Raw genomic sequence first — 16,963 nt, 5'->3', positions numbered from 1 at the left:
CAGTAACCGGTAGTATCGCCACATCAACCCTTTTCCCCTCCGTAGCAAATCCAGCACTGGCAAAACATTCATACTTTTACAATTGATCTGCTTTATAATTCGTGGGAGGCTTATTTTGCGATGTGTAAATCATAATTTCTGCATTAATTATGCGTTCCACACTTGATATTGAGGACACTGAGCTCAATAGTCGTGTTTCTTTTGAGATCCATACAAGAGTCCACTTGAACTTCTCATTTAGGACATGCCAATGTTTTTATTTCCACATGTGCATCATAAACATGATTTGGATTCCACATTCGGCTCATTCTGTCATCAGAACCACGCTATACAGAAATAAAACTATGGTGAGAAATCTCCTACCTGATACGTGGCCTCTAGCGTGGTTGTCGGTTGGCTGAAGAAGTGGAAGGTGCCTCGGCCTCGACTCGAACACACGTTGGGCGCCAATTATGTTGTGGCGAAATGATGAGAAGAGACGGCCAACTGGAGTTGCAACCAGCGGGAAGTGTTTTAATAAGATCAAGCCAACATCAACCAGTTCGCCACCTCTTCTCGTCATTTTGCCACAACACCGGCTGCATTAGTTCATCACTTTGTTTGAAGATAATGTGAAGTTGTATTTGTACATCAGCTCTGATTCATCATGTCTAACCAGGAAGTAGGCAGCTGAAGTGTTTCTCTTCCATCAGAGGGGGTACGATGGGAATACCATCAACCAGACCACTGTTAAACCCTGTCTGACTGCTGGGAGATGATATCGGTTATGAATAACATCCTCATGGTGAAGCCATTATTCTGGCTTCAACTAGAACGTGTGCCTCAACTCAATAAACAGCTCCTGATGCGACTACGTTTAGAAGGAGCTCTGTGTACCGGTTTCACTTTAATGAGTCAATATTGTGACGTTAGTGTGAATATTTGCTGTGAATAGAAGAACAAGATCAAACACCAGCATTTACAGCACAATGAATTAGCTCTGGGATATTCAAGGACTACATGGAGCAGTCTTATGTCTTCTGTAGATGGAGATGGGGCTTGTGTGGGGGCAGACTGCGCGAGGAGGGACTGCTGGTGGAAGGCGTGGGGGGAGTGGAGCTCCTGCTCGCGGTCCTGCGGAGTGGGTCAGCAGCAGAGGATCCGCACCTTCCTCAGCCCGCGGACCAACGGCTCATGGTGCGAGGATATTCTGGGAGGAAACCTGGAGAACCGCTTCTGTAACATCAAGCCCTGCCGAGGTCAGCCTGCTGTTGATCACATAGTTCAGATAATTCACATTCACGCCCGTGCGTCCTGTGTGTGAACCGTGAAAACACACTGGTGTTCTTTGTGCGTGTGTGTGTGTGTGGACGATGCAGTGGATGGAGGTTGGTCTCGCTGGAGTCCCTGGTCTCGCTGTGATAAGCGCTGTGGCGGCGGGCGCTCCATACGCACTCGCTCCTGCTCCAGCCCTCCGCCTAAGAACGGAGGCAAGAACTGTGAAGGAGAGAAGAACCAGGTGAAACCCTGCAACACCAGACCCTGCGGTGAGACAAACCCAACGTGTTCACACACACACACATACACACACACACACACACACTGTCCATCCTGTGCAACGACCAGTGCTCATTCAGTCAGCATCTTGCTATTTTTCCAGATGATGCTTTGTGTAGAGAAAGTAAGCGCAGCCTCTGATTCTTGGTGAAGGAAATGCCTGCTGCATCATGGGAAAATTCATGACCTTCTGTTTGTGTATTGTCAGATGAGGGAGGCTGCCCGCCGGGCCAGGAGTTCGTATCGTGTGCCAACCAGTGTCCACAGCGTTGCTCAGACCTCCAGCAGGGCATAGAGTGCCAGGGCAACGCCGAATGTCAGCCCGGCTGCCGCTGCCCTGAAGGCAAAGCTGCTATCATTCTGTGTGTGTGTGTGTGTGTGTGTGTGTGTGTGTGTGTGTGGTGTGTGTGGTGTGTGTGTGTGTGTGTGGTGAGGTGTGTGTGTGTGTGTGTGGTGAGGTGTGTGTGTGTTTGTGTGTGTGTGGTGAGGAGTGTGTGTGTGTGTGTGTGTGTGGTGTGTCGTGTGTGTGTGTGTGTGAGGTGTGTGTGTGTGTGTGTGTGTGGTGTGTGTGGTGAGGTGTGTGTGTGGTGTGTGTGTATGTGTCTGAGTGATTCTTCCCTGACATGTGTTGGTGCTGGTACTGAAACAAGAAGCTCCACAGAGTGAATGTGTGTGTGCATGTGTGCGCAAGCTGTATTTAAATGAGTCTGGGTGATGTTAAACATAACACAGCTGATGTGTGTGTGCAGGCCAGCTGCAGCAGGACGGGGTGTGTGTGCAGCTGTGGCAGTGTGACTGCGTGGACTCACTGGGACATATTTGGGCGGCCGGCAGTTTGCATCAGGCGGACTGTAACAACTGCAGCTGCTCAGACGGACGGCTGCTGTGCACCAACCGCAGCTGCCAGACCACCTGCATCTGGGGCTCCTGGTCCAGCTGGGCGCTGTGCAGCGTCTCCTGTGGGCAGGGCCAGAGAACCAGATACAGGTGAGGGGACAGAACATCCCAAATGCCTGTTTATTCATTGAGATCCCCTCTCGGGGAAACGTGTTTCTTTGAAATAACAAATGAGCAGTAGAGTAAAGCAGAAGCACACTGTGTGTGTCAGGTCTCTGGTCCCGGACACCGAAGGAGCAGATTGCCAGTTTGAGGAAGTCCAGCACAGAACCTGCGACCCGGGACCCTGCCCGCCTCTCTGTCTGCATGATGACCGGGAGCTGGAAGTGGGTGACACCTGGCTGCAGGGCGAGTGTAAACAATGGTAAGATGGATGCACACATCTCGCTGACGACATGGTTTGCAGCGTAAAGAAAGAAAATAGAATTGTAAGAGTTCTGCTTTGTGTTTTTTTTACTCGTAGCACATGCACCCCGGAGGGAGATTACTGCCAAGACATTGAGTGCAGAGGTGGGTCACTGCAGAGACTGAGAGCAGACGTGGTTGAGTAGACGATATATACTCTGCTGACCTTATGAGCTTACTTCTAATGAAAGAGAATAAACACATTTCCATCTGACCTGTGACAGGGAACAAGACAGTTGACTCATGCCGCCAAGTTTCCTCTAAAGACACATGTCCAATGACCTGATCCTGTGTGTTGTGTCCAGTGGACGGTGGTTGGACCCCTTGGTCAGTGTGGTCCGACTGCTCAGTGACCTGTGGACGGGGCTCACAGGTTGGAAGCCGGGCCTGCATCAACCCCCCTCCACGTAACAACGGGTCTCACTGCAGCGGGCCGGACAGAGAGACGCAGGACTGTCTCGCTCCTCCCTGTCTGGGTTCGTTCAGAAACGCCACAATCGACTCACACATTCACAGCCACGTAGGTGACGACGACGTCATCGGCCGCGTTGCCTCTCTCGTCTACAGATGACCTTTGCCCCTGGTTGCCTTGGTCTCCGTGTTCCCGGAGCTGCGGTGCTGGTTCGGTGTCGCGGCGCAGGGTGTGTGTGTGCGAGGAGGGAGGAGACGCGGCGTGTCCCGCTGAGATGGAGGCCGAGAGGAACCGAGAGGAGACCCGGCTGTGTTACCAGCAGCCCTGTGCAGGTACAGACGCCACGCCCACTTCTGTCTTCTGTCCTCAGGTCCTGGCAGTCGGATGCTGTGAACTCGTTCTGTGTGTGAGCAACATGATAATTAGGGCGATTTGAAGAGATTCATAATTTAGTTACTGCCGCTGTTAACATTTGGAAATAGTTCCAGTATTTAATTGGTGAACACAAGGGGTCACTTCAAGGATTTCTGAAGCAATGTTTCTGTATTATCATGAGTCACTCACATCAATATGCACACGTCACATCATTTAGAATATTTACAACAGCAAACGGAGATCTCAAGTCCACGTCTGTGACTGATGTGCAGTCAAATGCTTAACTCCCTGAAAGAACGATCATGTGACTCGTGATGAAGCTTGTAAATGTTGCTAATATAGAAGCTACTTATAGATCATTTGAAGTAGTGATGAAGCTGTTCAGAGAGAGGACCCATCTCTGTCCTATAAACAAGCCAACGATGAAATACAAGATATGAACACACAGCGCACAGGGGTTACTCAACGTATCACGTTGTCCACGAGGAGATACAGTATTTAAGGTCAGTATATCCGATTAGTTTGCCTTCATAAAGTCCTCTAGAGGAAATGGCAACTGTCCTAATGTCTAAATGTCTCGTACAACTGATGTCTCGTCCTGCCTTTATGAAGTAGTGCACATCTGAGGTCATAATTCTTCCACGTGGGACACATTTACTGTGTATGTGCACCTTTCTCTGTTGAGGCAGTACGATGAGACATTCATTGAAAGGCAGCAAACTCTCGTGAATTATCATTGTATTTACATGTTGATATGCAAGTCAAGATCATGTATTTATTTTGAAGGCGGGACAATATTGAGTAAAATCTATTATCTCACTACGTTCTCCTATTTACCTTTATAACAATATGAATAATGTAAAAATGTTCCTGGTTATTGAGTGAAAGCTCAGTTCATATTGTGTTCAGATGTAAAGTTGTAACTCTTCATTTATCAGAGCTAGATATCATATCTGTATTGAAGAGTGTGATGGGTACATTTACTTTAGTTTGCTATTCTATAAATCAATAACTAAATCTATTTCCAGCTCTGGCCTCAGCTAAATTGAGCAGTTGATCAATGCACTGAATGATTTGATATTATTGAAGCATCTGTTGTTGTTGGTGTCAGATCACAGTGGGTGCTCATTAGATTGTAGCTGTACTTACGTAGTGATGCCAGTGAGATGCTTTCTGCTGATTGTACAGAGGACTGATGTTTGGTGTATAAATACATCTGTTACACGCTGATTAACTGAGCTTATACACTCAACTGGTCACGTGAGCACAAGTCCAAGTGCTGCTTCACAGATTCTAAGTGCATCACAAACAACATGAAGTGCTTGTTGGAAGCAGATTGGTTGATTTTGTTTCCCCTGCAGGCTGCCCCATGTCGGAGTGGAGCGTCTGGTCTCGGTGCACCTGTGCGTCTCAGAGGCAGCTGCGCTACCGTGTAGCTCTCTCCCCGGCCACCAGGGGGCAACAGTGCACTCCTGTTGAAACACAGAGCAGGACATGCAGCCTCAGTGGATGTGATGGTGAGGTAACACCTCGTGTAAAAAAGGACCGTAAGAAGCGGTGAAAAGGGTTCTGCCGATGTTATCGTTCTACTTCCCCTCAAACAGTCATCTGTGATACAGGTGGGACGGGTTTGTCAGGATCCTCGATGGAAGTTACTTTATGTGTGAGGCGGAGGGAAGTTTAGGCTGGTGAGATTTATTATTCTCAGTGTTTGTTGTTGTAATATTCCCTTCTGAAGATCCTGAAGTGTACCACTACCCCGTGTTCTAAATATGAATATCAGCATGTTGTCTTCCAGGTGAGTTTAATAGACATAAGTTGCTAACACACTACAAATGTTCCTTGTGTTCAGAGTGCAAGGAGAAAAGCATGAGTGATTTTCTCTCCTGGTAAAACTTGTTCCCACCCTTCTTCTGGAGATGATTTTTAACGAGGAAATGAACAAGATTATCCAAAACTTTCATTTGAATCTGTTCTTATGTCATAAACACAGAAGGGAAAACAATTAAGATCAGACTTAGAGAATGCAGCAGAATGTATTTCTGCTTCTGTACAACATGGACACACATGAAATCAATCAACACCTTTTCATTGTTAAATGTGTTTGATCGAGTACAAGCGTATGATTTTGTGCATATTCACAATGTACACATCTACTTGATGTCTCTTTTCTTGTGTTTGTAGATTGTAAAGCTCCGTTTGTGTACTCGGCATGTGGCGCGCCCTGTGAGAAGCAGTGTGCACTGCGGGGCGATACAGATCTGTGTGTAGGAGTCCAGGAGTGTACACCTGGCTGCTACTGCCCACAGGTGATCACTTCATCCACTCTGTTCAAATCAGACTCACACTCTCACTGGTTAACTCGCAGTAAAGCAAAATCATTCCATTATGTCAAAAGGGGGAAAATTCAAACCTGATGCTGACAGCATTGCAGACTGCATGTGGGCATAGCTGCATAGCTGCAGACTGCTGGACTGTGTGTGTGTGAGACCACAGCAGAGAGACATCGGCATGAGTCTGGAAAGTGAGACATGCTGTGCTACATATCGTTGTCAATACATCACCTTGATATGAGTTATGATGACCATTTTCTGATGTGGTTGGGGAGCATCAGCTTTGATTTATTGCACATATTCGTCTCTGATGGACTGATGATGTGCACATACAGCAGCCGTGAGGAGAGATGATGAACTATGGAGCAGAAAGCAGATCACCAGAGGTGTAGAATAAGTCTGCTACCAGAAGTCATTTCACAATCGCCATTCAATACTTAGGCAGTGAAAACAAGTTATGGCCACACAAGGTTGACATGGCAAACATTTATTATTTACACATCCAGCAACAACCTTTTCACTTGGAGATGTGTTTATGTCCTGAAGAATGTCTCTTACCTCTTTAGTTTTTTGTCTTTAGCATATATATATAAAACTATTCCTGCATCAGCTCTTGTTCTCCTTTCCAGGGCCTGCTGCAGCAGAATGGGAGCTGTGTTCCTGCAGAGCAGTGTGGCTGCGTCCACCTACAGCAGCAAGCTTCAGGCCAATCACCCACACCTGTGACTGTCCCTCAGGGGGCCACGGTCACCGTCGGCTGCAGTACCTGGTTAGCCCGGCTGTTACACACACATGGAGCTACGGTGTCCGTGACACCAAAGTAGTTCCCACTTGTATGAGACAGAACGATCGTTTGTCATCGTGTGATTGTAATATGTTTGTTGGCTGTTCTGTCCTGCAGCCTTTGCCATGATGGAACTCTGCAGTGTGACATGAGAGAGTGTGAAGGTACGGAAGCAGGTCGATGACAGTGATGCATGGAGCTGCTGGTTGAATGATGCCATCATCCTGCCTTTCCTTTGCTTCTTTCAGTCATCCTCAGCGAGTGGTCAGAGTGGACTCCCTGTTCTCCCTGTGTACCCTCGTCCTCCCAAGCAGTAGCCATCAGTAGCAGTAGGATGGTCTCAACCCAGAGGCGTTTCCGGGCCTGTTTGGACCTGGACTCGGGTCTCCCGGTCTCTAAAGAGGAAGAGGAGAGCCAATGTCCAGGACCTCTGGTGGAGGAGAGGCTCTGTCCAGATGCCAACCTCTGCAGAGGTAACTGTGATCGTCCAACAGGACAAAAAGAGGTTCACAGAGGACCCGAGTGGGTCCTTGTTCCTCAGTCAGTTCCTCAGTCTGCCTTTCTCAAGCTCCAGTTGCTCCTCTAACTCCAAAGAGAGGGGCAGTAATGCACGGGACGGTTGTGTTCCCGTCAGCACGTGGCAGCGGTTTGACGCTTTGCTCCCATCAGAAGGTTGTATGCAAACAACGCAGGCAACAAGTCGGAGAAATATAATAGTTAATAAAAGTTCATATTTACAGCGCAGTGAAACTCCATTGAGAGATGTGAATAAATAGAGCGATTGAGCTGGAGAGACGTGAGAGAAAGACACAATTACAGCAGCTGAGCCTTAAAGATAACGTCTTTAGGTATTTATAAATCCTGCTGATCTTGACACAATCTTCCAGTTGCTTGATGACCCGCTGATATGGTCACGTGAATCTGTGTCGTTCACGTAACTGTGGTTGGACGTTTAGTTGTCCACAACCTGAGCTGGTGGGAGTTGGTTGGAGAGGTTGAACGGAGGAGGACCGGGAATGCAGCCTTGGGTTAGTCCGTGTGGTTTCCGTTCACTCAGATGGGGAAAGACAGACAGACACAAGACAAGTCGTCTCCATCCTGCAAGTAAGATTCACACCAGATGAGGAAAGTGACAATTTGCAATATATGGTTTGTGGAGCATTCAAAACAGTCTCTAGAAGTGTGGGGACAAGTGTTCATTGTTCTTCCTGTGAATATTTATTGTGTCAGTTCACTGCTGTCGCTTAAGATGAATAGTCACCATCAGCAGAGCTTGCGATTGGTTTACACAGTGAGAAATGACAATGTGCATCCTCTCCGCTCTATTTTCATTCTTTCCCAAAGGAGTGAAAACAGAAAGAGGACTTGAGGAAAGGAAGAGTTGAATGTGTCTCTCTGTGGGGACGCACACTGTGAGGTTGATTGGATTGAGTGTTGTGTGTGTGCACCATCCCTCCATTCTTCTCTGGCCCCTCCCCTTTGGATATGAATGGGAATGTCTCTGAATTACCAGCATGCTCAATGAACCGTGGGTTTGAAATCTTACACGTCATCATAGTCCAGAGATCTTAAGGGAGGTTTCATTGACTATGAATGAAAAGAACAAACTCTTATCTCTAACAGATAAATCAGACATCTTATTGGCTCAAGTGCGCTTGTACATAAGTCCATAAACAGTGAGCACGCTTTCGATGATTACAACAATCACACCTATTACAGCGGCCGCCGTGATAATTACGCTCATTTAAATTAGGCCGAGAACAGAGTAGTTGGTGGTTGATGATAATCGCTCTACCTCTTCCAGATCTGTGTCAGTGGAGTGTGTGGAGCGCCTGGACGGCCTGCGCGCAGCCTTGCAGCGGTGGAGTCAGGCAGCGCTACAGGCGGCCCCTGACCTCTCCTCCAGGACCCCGCTGTGAGAGACAACAGACGCAGAGCCAGAGCTGCAACACGGGACTCTGCCCAGGTACAGCTGCTCCAACTGATATTCATATTACACATCATCACAAACAGGCTGAAGAGACAAGATGTTGTGGTTCAGATCCTTTATTGCAAAGACCTTTGTTGCATGCCAACTGAATCTCTCCAACAATGACAGCAAGTCACTTTCTTTGGCTCATGCAGTGAGCTTTGCTTCTCTCTTTATTGATGAAAGATTGATTTTCTGTGTCTAGCAGGTGAGCGCTGCGAGGATAGGGGGCGGATTTACCAAGAGAGCTGTGCCAATCAATGTCCTCGCAGCTGCACTGACTTATGGGAGCATGTGCAGTGTCTCCAGGGAGCATGTCACCCAGGTAGTCTTTGTCTTCAGCATTAACAGTAGCTTAGAAGAGAGCAATATTCTGTCTTCCTCTATTTTTACATTTCATTTCTCAGGTTGTCGGTGTCCGAAGGGACATCTGCTGCAGGACGGCCACTGTGTGCCAGGGACAGAGTGTCGCTGTGGTGTCCCGTCAGGCAACGGGATGCTGGAGTTCACCCCTGAAGAGGAGCTCTCCCTGGACTGTAACACCTGGTGGGAACAGCGTGGTGTCAATTTTATTTTTAGATATGAAAAGTCAAATTGACATATAATCGTGTAAGAAAGTATGTAGTATTAGGAGAGGATGTCTCACATTAAGAGCAGACTGTCAGACTTAAAAGGCTTTGAGGGGCTGGTATGTTTGTCCCCAGAGTACAGAGCCTTGATCTTACCTCTCCAAACACCCCTTCATCTGCAGCGTGTGTGAGAACGGCTCTCTGGTGTGCACCAAGCTTCAGTGCCCGCTTTATGAGCCCTGGAGCCCGTGGAGCTCCTGCTCAGCCTCCTGTGGACACGGCCAGATGACGAGGACACGCCTGTGCCAGGACCTGGAGGGCGGTCCGTCCTGTGCCGACACCACGCAGACGGAGAGCTGCGATCTGCCATCGTGTCCAGGTTTGACATGGAGCAAGTACCCACACTAGTTAACTTGGTGTTAAAGGGGCACATTCCAAGCTTTCTGTGCTATCACCTGTCAGTTCTCCACCTGTGTCCTCCCTCTCTCTCCAGCGGGATGTTTGTTGAGCCAGTGGTCACCCTGGACTGAGTGCAGCGCCACGTGTGGCGGCGGGTCGACGGTGCGGAACAAGACGGTCCTCAGAGAGCCAGAGCCGGGTGGGACGGCCTGTGTTGGACCACTTGAACAGCACACTGTCTGTAACACCAACAGCTGCCTGCCTGGTACACACACGCACGCACGGCTGGAGCTATTACCACCAAGCAATATAATTCCTGAATTCTCCTAAATTGAGCGGTTGCCAAGTAGCTCTAAAGATGCTTAATGAGTGGTATTTTAAGTTGGTTTATTCACAGCGCTATGCAGTCAAAGGTGTGACCTCGCATGGCGCTGAGATGAAGACAGAGCTGTCTGCATAGCGTGTGCAGAGAGAAAGATCTCACACACACGTCTGCATATTTATATCTATATATGAGACGTGATGTAACTCGGTGTGCGTTTATTCGTCTGTGTGTTCCAGAGTGTCCTAGCGGGCAGCTGCTTAGTGACTGTTCCGGTTCCTGTCCATATTCCTGTGAGGACCTGTGGCCACACACTCAGTGTTTATCTGGACCCTGCACCCCCGGGTGCAGCTGCTCCCCTGGACAGGTCTGGACACCCTGTGTGTGCGCGTGAAATGGGATAGCTGTGATATGTGATGGAATTGAATCTCACCCCGATAAGATGCGATTGGTCCTCGTCTCACCGCGTCCCTCATACTGTAGGTGTTGCATGACGGCTCCTGTGTGTCCCACGCCGACTGTCCCTGTTCACCGCTGTCCCTGCCCACCGGTCACCAGCGCTGGAACGCCAGCACTGAGGAGGTCACAGAAACTCGGCTGCCACCTGGAACGGCCATCCAGCACCTCTGCAACACATGGTAATCCAGCACGCACCGCTTCATCCAACCATCACCATCACCAACCATGTTTTAAGCAGCAGGTCTTTGGTTTGTACCGTCTTGGTACAGTATACGACTGTAATGGTGTTTTACTGAATATGTTTAATTTCCTCGATAGCAACTCTTATATTGACTTATGTTACGTAGAATGCAACATTCATCCAGCTGTTGCTCTTACACTTGCAATCACTTTACAATAATCTCCTTCAGTGAAACATTTCCATCATAATAATCATTGCTGAGTCCTCACACCTGAACAGGTTGTCTGTCTAACCTATGTGATGGATATGTTGTCTGATCCATCACTGTGCTTGAAGTTATATTCAGTTCAGGTAACTAAAACTGGTTAATGTTGGGGGACGTTCACAGCACAGAACCTAAAACATGTCTCTGGACGTGGTAGAACAAATGAAAGTCCGACAAGAACAACATATTCCACTTTACTGGAATGAAAGTGAAAGTGAAAGCCTTTGACCAAAGCATGTGCAGCCATATGCACAGGGGCTCATGGCTCGCGTTGGTTTAACTTTGATAACCACTTTAGCAAAGATTTCTCTTTCCCAGCTCGTCAAGAACCGACTCTTGTTCAGCGCCCGGCGCTCTGAGGCATTAAGCATCTGTGTGAGACGCACCAAGCGTTCAACAAAGTCCAAAGTAAACCCACCAGTACCGTCACTAGACGGGCAGAGCAGCGGCCGTGGTGCAGAGAGGGAGGAAGTCTGCACAAGGCGGGATGAACACACAGGGTGGGAGACGTGTTTGTGTCTCGTGTGAAACCAAGTCCACGTTGACTTATTTACGGTACTTTTGTTCCGTAACCTACGTACTTAAGTTATCCCAGTTACGTAACAAACCGTGTTATACGACCTTAAACCACACGCTTTACTAAGCCTAACCCAGTACTGGTAGAAGTGAACGCCCACAATCAGTTGACAGAGTTAAAGTGGGACTGTGATGCTGAAGCACCAGCACTACTCTACCACTGTCGGGTCGACCATGGTCTGATTAATTAGTGGCTCATCAGAGCTGAATTTCATTCATACAGTCATCAGTCCCGTGTGGTCCTGTGATATCTGCTGTAATAGATAGTCTGCATGTAGCAGACATGCTGTAAGTCATCTCGTCTTCCTCGCCCTGAATGTGATACTCGTTCAATGAGTCAGCTGGTGCTCACATGTGTGACGTGATGATTGCTTTTGAGTATCAGTGTTCAATAACCTCCCCTGGTTTGGTTTCCCTCCTCTGACTCCTCTCTCTCCAGTGTGTGCCGGAGAGGAGTGTTCCACTGCACCGCCGAGCTCTGTGACGGTGAGTGATGCTCTGCAGCTGTTCTTACCCGAACGCATGTCTCTTAGCAGGGGAAGCACCGGCGACAGCAACAATAACCTTTAGGTGACCCGTCAGGGCCGTGATGGATACGTCAGCCTATCTATAGTCGGTAACAGCTGCTGCAACAGTTGGCTCAAATACCTGAGTGACAGTCGCATCAACCGCAGCACGCAAAGGCCATGACGGGGTTTTTGTTAGGTACACACGTGACGCCATCTTGAACTAGCGGGGGGGGGGGGCCAAAGAGCAACCTTTCACGAGTCGTTTTCATCGGCGCCTCCTCTCTCCTCTGGATCTCACCGTACTGAAGGAGAGCAGTTCTCATATTGTGAACTATTGATCGTGATAGCGATTTTACTGAACATCTCCACAAGACAGGTTTGGGAGGCGCACTCTGGTGAGGACAGCGTTGATTGTTGCCTCCCACAGCGTTCAATAGAAGTGAAATGTAGGTGACAGACACAGTAAGTGGTAATGGAGCACAATCAGCTCAACATCAAGACTGATTCTCACTCAGCGCCTCAGCAGCCTCGTGACAAAGGTTTCAACACGTGAAAACAGCAGTCATGGACTGACTACTGATGGTGGTTTGAACACATCAGTTCTCAGTGTAAATGTACAAAATTACAGTCATCACTCAGTAACACACATATAATCAAATAGAATATGAAATGAATTAAATAACTTTGCCTTTTCAATCACCGAGCCACATTCCTTGTGTGTAACGTACCAACAGGAAGTAGCTGATGTAGTGAACAGCAGTTAGTCTGCAGCGATCATAGCGTGTCTGTTATGAGTACACAGTATGTGAACCGTCTCCTCACATGTTTTCTGGAGTGCACGTACTGTAAGATAAATGAAAAGTCAGACACGTCCTCACGTTAAACCGCTGAGCGTGCGTCAATCAGCCAGTGAGTGGACCAGGAGGAGGATCCACATCGCTGTGCAGCTCACTGCAGCAGCTTCTTCTGTTGGATTAAAGTGTTCAGGGAGAGCTCACTCTGTTCTTGTCCTTTAACACAACAACAAGTTCTGTTCCTTTTTAAGAGAAGGGATGATACAAAGGGGAATGATTTTAAAGGGACCTCTGAATCCAAATCTCAAAATATTGCGAGCTGCCTTTGTCTGGAATGTTACACATGAAAGCAACGATGGTCTGAAATCGAATGTTGACATCGTGGGTTTTGTTCCGTTGCCTAATTCAGCATCATTTCTAGTCGCTGGTGCCGTTAACAGATGGCTTTCATAAGAAGCAGCGTGGGGCCGATATGTGTGACTGTGGATTCATAGGGCAAGCTGAGGAGGAGCACTCAGATGACTGTTGGTTTCCATGAGCTGCTTACTGCTGCAGGTCAGTGAGCGTGAGACCTTACACTGAGCTGAGTGTGATCATGTTCTCCTCACATCCCCTCCAGTGCACTGCGAGTGGGCCAGCTGGTCCCAGTGGAGTCCCTGCTCAGCGAGCTGTGGCACGGGGCAACAGAGCTCCACCAGAACCATCCTGCAGCCCAGCCGGTACGGAGGGGCCCCGTGCGAGGGCCCCGAGCACCGCACCAAGACCTGCATGGCTCCCGACTGTGGTGAGAGAGGAGAGGGATGTTTTGTTGTCGTTGTGGGGAATAAGCTGCGACTGAGCAGCTCACAGGTGGATATTGAAACAGTTCATTATAAGAGACTCTTACTCAGAGCTCGTCATATCAAGCAGAACTTTATCTTTCCCCAGAGGGGCAACTGGTTTGAGCAGCGGTGAAAATAGAAAATCAAAAACACAGACAAGGCAATTAAATGCAACTTGTCATTAAAAAGACAAAGCGGAAACAAGAAGGTAAGGACAGAGTCATCAGGACCTGTCAACGTCAAAGTGAGCCAGCTCCCTCAGATAAAACAAAGGAGCTGCTGTTAGTCACAGCTCAGCTCATCATATTATCGATTATAATGCTCAAGTGCTTCTGCTCCTCAATGAATTCAACATCCTCACCGTTTAACTGTGGAGTTGACAGGGTCGGAGTGTTGACATCCAAAATCAATACCCTCTGTCTGTCACATTGAATTCCAAAAAAGGCGTCTTGACTTAAAGAAATGATCTGTGACAGGACCCTGGGACAACTCCACCGTCTTGTCACTGACAGTATCAGCTGCAGATGTGTGTCCTAGTTCCATAAGTATCATGAGGACAAGCGTGAGATCATTCCAGCATAACCCTATTTGAGTGTTTAGCTTGCAGGCTCGTGTCTTCAAACAGTTTATTTTTCACTTTAACGTTACAAGAAGGAAGTCCTCATCCTGTGGTCTAACACGCAGACCGTCACCGCTGGTGGAACTATTAGACTCACTACAGCGCCGTCTGCTTGAGAATGTAGAGAAACCCAAAGGTTGACGGGCCTGCCGTGTCTAGTGAAGCTTGCTACGCTGTAATTGGACAGCAGACGTTTGGGGGAAGGGTTTAGTGAAGGATTTAATTAGTGTTGATGTTGTGAATTGTTTTAAAAAAGTTGAACATAATTAGTAAGCGAGAGAAACGAAAAATGAAAGTGTAATGCTGATTGATGCTGTAACTTTTAATGCAGTTTTCTGTCCATGCCCCCTTTTGATACCTGTACTCTCCCCCACCAATGTATCATCATGACACTCTCCATCCTGCCATCTTCCTGTCTCACCTTCCCTCCTCTTTTTATTTTCTCCTGTCCTCCCTGACACATTTTTCCCTCATCCTCCTCCTCCTCCTCTTCCTCCCCCTGCAGCATGTCCTGATGGGGAGCAGTGGAGGAGGAGCGCGTCGGAGGAGCTTATGCTGTGCGAGCGGAGCTGCCGGGACATTTACTCCTCTCCCGTCAACTGCAGCCGCTCCGCCGAGGGCTGCGTGTGCCGGGAGGGACTCTACCGCCACACCCGGGGCCTCTGTGTCATCCCCGCCCTCTGCCCCTGCCATGACCAGGGCATCCAGCAGGAGGTACACACACACACACACAACCACTCACACACACACACACACTCACATACACATACACACAACCACTCACACACACACACACACTCACATACACACACACACAACCACTCACACACTCACACTCACACACTCTCACACTCACTCACACACACACACACACACATGCTGGCTTACACCCAAAGGCAACAGACGTCTGCTGCCCAGCTGCCTCTGCAGCTTGTAGCCGTTGTTCTGCCTCATTGTGTGGCGCTTCTGAACCTTACCATTAGCGTGCCATTTACGTTCCCTCCAGTTCCTCCCATTGTGTTATTTACTGGTAATGAAAGGCCTATTAGAAGATGAGTGACATGCCCCGTGGGCCACACTACACCACAGGGCCTCTCCAGCCCTCAGCCTCATCAGTTATACAGGACGTGCCGTAGAAAGCCGGCGTTGGGACCTCGACTGGGCAAGCCTGCCAGGAATTATTTATCAAAGAGGGGATATTATAGGATGATAAGAATCAATCATACACTGACAATAGGTCACGCACCCTTGATATTTCTTCTTCGGGCCTTTCATTCTCTCTGTTTCTTTCTTTCCTTCCCATACCTCAGAGTATCACCAGTCCCTCTGCTGCTGTCATCATGTTCAATCTCTCCCTTTCTCTTTTTATTCCCATTCTCCCTCCGTCTTCCTCTTACCTTTTCTCCCTTCATCTCTGTGATTCTTCTCATCTGTCTCTTTCTTTCTTTCTACCTCGCCCTACTGTTTCTCTCTTCCTGTCTGTCAGCTGGGGATGAGTAATGGCCATATAAAGACTCTCTATGATTTTCTAATCGACTACCTCAAATGGTCCGGTGTGAGCCACCACGGCACTCCCTAGTTGGTGCCTTCGTACGGGTAAAAGTATTGTTAATGATTTCTATAGCTAACACATACATAAAAGAAAATACATAATGTAGTCTGTGTAATGCGTTGCCATAATTACAGCATTGTACGGCCTCCACAACCTCAATTATGCACAAGGGTGCAGCCAGAAGATAGCGATCCTGAGTGGTGACCAGCTGCACTTCATCAAACCTGTGTGTGTGTGTGTGTGTGTGTGTGTGTGTGTGTGTGTGTGTGTGTGTGTGTGTGTGTGTGTGTGTGTGTGTGTGTGTGTGTGTGTGTGTGTGTGTGTGTGTGTGTGTGTGTGTGTGTGTGTGTGTGTGTGTGTGTGTGTGTGTGTGTGTGAGCCAGGCAGGATCAGAGTGGGAGGACGGCTGCCTGTCGTGTCGCTGTGTCAACGCGAAAAAGTTGTGCCAGTTAAGATGTCCACCACTCCACTGTGATGAGGTGAGACACACACTGACACTCATTTCCAAAGTGACATCTGTCTGACTGTGTATTTTTACTTGAATTTAATTAAGTATGACTGTCTGTGGCTCATCCTGAATACCAGATAAATCCAGATACTTTGTTGGATTAAGGAAGAAATCCTGTGAATGTTGCGTTAAAGACGTCTTTCTTGCATCGTTGTTCTCACTAGCTGAATATACCCAGAGACATTAAAGGCATAGCTTGCTCAGTAGGAACGGGATAACAAAATCTCTGAGAAATGGTTTCATATATCAGCATTTTGTACAACAGAGGTAGTTATTGAGCTGGGCTTTGTTTATTCACTTCATCTCTGTGAGATCACACTATCCTGAAAACATCACATGTACTGTACTTATATGCAATAACAAGACGATTCAGTCACCCAAACACCAGCTCACAGAGACATTGACTCGTACAAAAGCACAGGATCGCAACGCTGCTGTGCCGCTTGTCGCTTTATACGGAAGTAGTCCTCTACATTCTGTGCAACAGCAGCCGTATGAAAAAACAATACCCGCTGCGCTGAGCATCCTGCTACGTGGGTTATTCAGCCATTCAATGGGATGTCCGTTCTACTCCAACATGGACTAGTATGTAGGCTGTATAAAACACCCACAAATATAGTTAGAAGTAGTAAAAAGTAGAGCTGCACAGTCTCTGAGAGAAAGGTGTCTCCAACTAAC

At 48.0% G+C, this 16,963-nt stretch overlaps 1 protein-coding gene across 1 annotated transcript in view; it reads left to right on the top strand.

Moving 5' to 3' along the window:
- Positions 1-16,963, top strand: part of sspo (SCO-spondin) — a gene marked incomplete at its 5' end in the record, with an annotated part of 84,590 nt that overhangs the window by 50,921 nt on the left and 16,706 nt on the right. The window contains 24 exons of the mRNA XM_079292325.1: positions 1,026-1,238; positions 1,359-1,526; positions 1,745-1,879; positions 2,286-2,523; positions 2,645-2,797; positions 2,897-2,943; positions 3,144-3,314; positions 3,406-3,582; positions 4,987-5,142; positions 5,810-5,934; positions 6,588-6,727; positions 6,860-6,906; positions 6,991-7,215; positions 8,547-8,708; positions 8,920-9,036; positions 9,119-9,257; positions 9,463-9,659; positions 9,774-9,944; positions 10,241-10,368; positions 10,485-10,639; positions 11,922-11,968; positions 13,405-13,569; positions 14,731-14,939; positions 16,161-16,256. Of these exons, the coding sequence (XP_079148451.1) occupies positions 1,026-1,238; positions 1,359-1,526; positions 1,745-1,879; positions 2,286-2,523; positions 2,645-2,797; positions 2,897-2,943; positions 3,144-3,314; positions 3,406-3,582; positions 4,987-5,142; positions 5,810-5,934; positions 6,588-6,727; positions 6,860-6,906; positions 6,991-7,215; positions 8,547-8,708; positions 8,920-9,036; positions 9,119-9,257; positions 9,463-9,659; positions 9,774-9,944; positions 10,241-10,368; positions 10,485-10,639; positions 11,922-11,968; positions 13,405-13,569; positions 14,731-14,939; positions 16,161-16,256 (3,581 nt within the window). The remainder of the gene's footprint in view (positions 1-1,025; positions 1,239-1,358; positions 1,527-1,744; positions 1,880-2,285; positions 2,524-2,644; positions 2,798-2,896; positions 2,944-3,143; positions 3,315-3,405; positions 3,583-4,986; positions 5,143-5,809; positions 5,935-6,587; positions 6,728-6,859; positions 6,907-6,990; positions 7,216-8,546; positions 8,709-8,919; positions 9,037-9,118; positions 9,258-9,462; positions 9,660-9,773; positions 9,945-10,240; positions 10,369-10,484; positions 10,640-11,921; positions 11,969-13,404; positions 13,570-14,730; positions 14,940-16,160; positions 16,257-16,963) is intronic.

The sequence above is a fragment of the Melanostigma gelatinosum genome (genome assembly GCF_949748355.1).
Source record: "Melanostigma gelatinosum genome assembly, chromosome: 20".
Lineage (NCBI taxonomy): Eukaryota > Metazoa > Chordata > Actinopteri > Perciformes > Zoarcidae > Melanostigma > Melanostigma gelatinosum.
The sequence above is the reverse complement of the archived record's forward strand: the minus strand, read 5'-3'. Positions and strand labels throughout refer to the sequence as shown.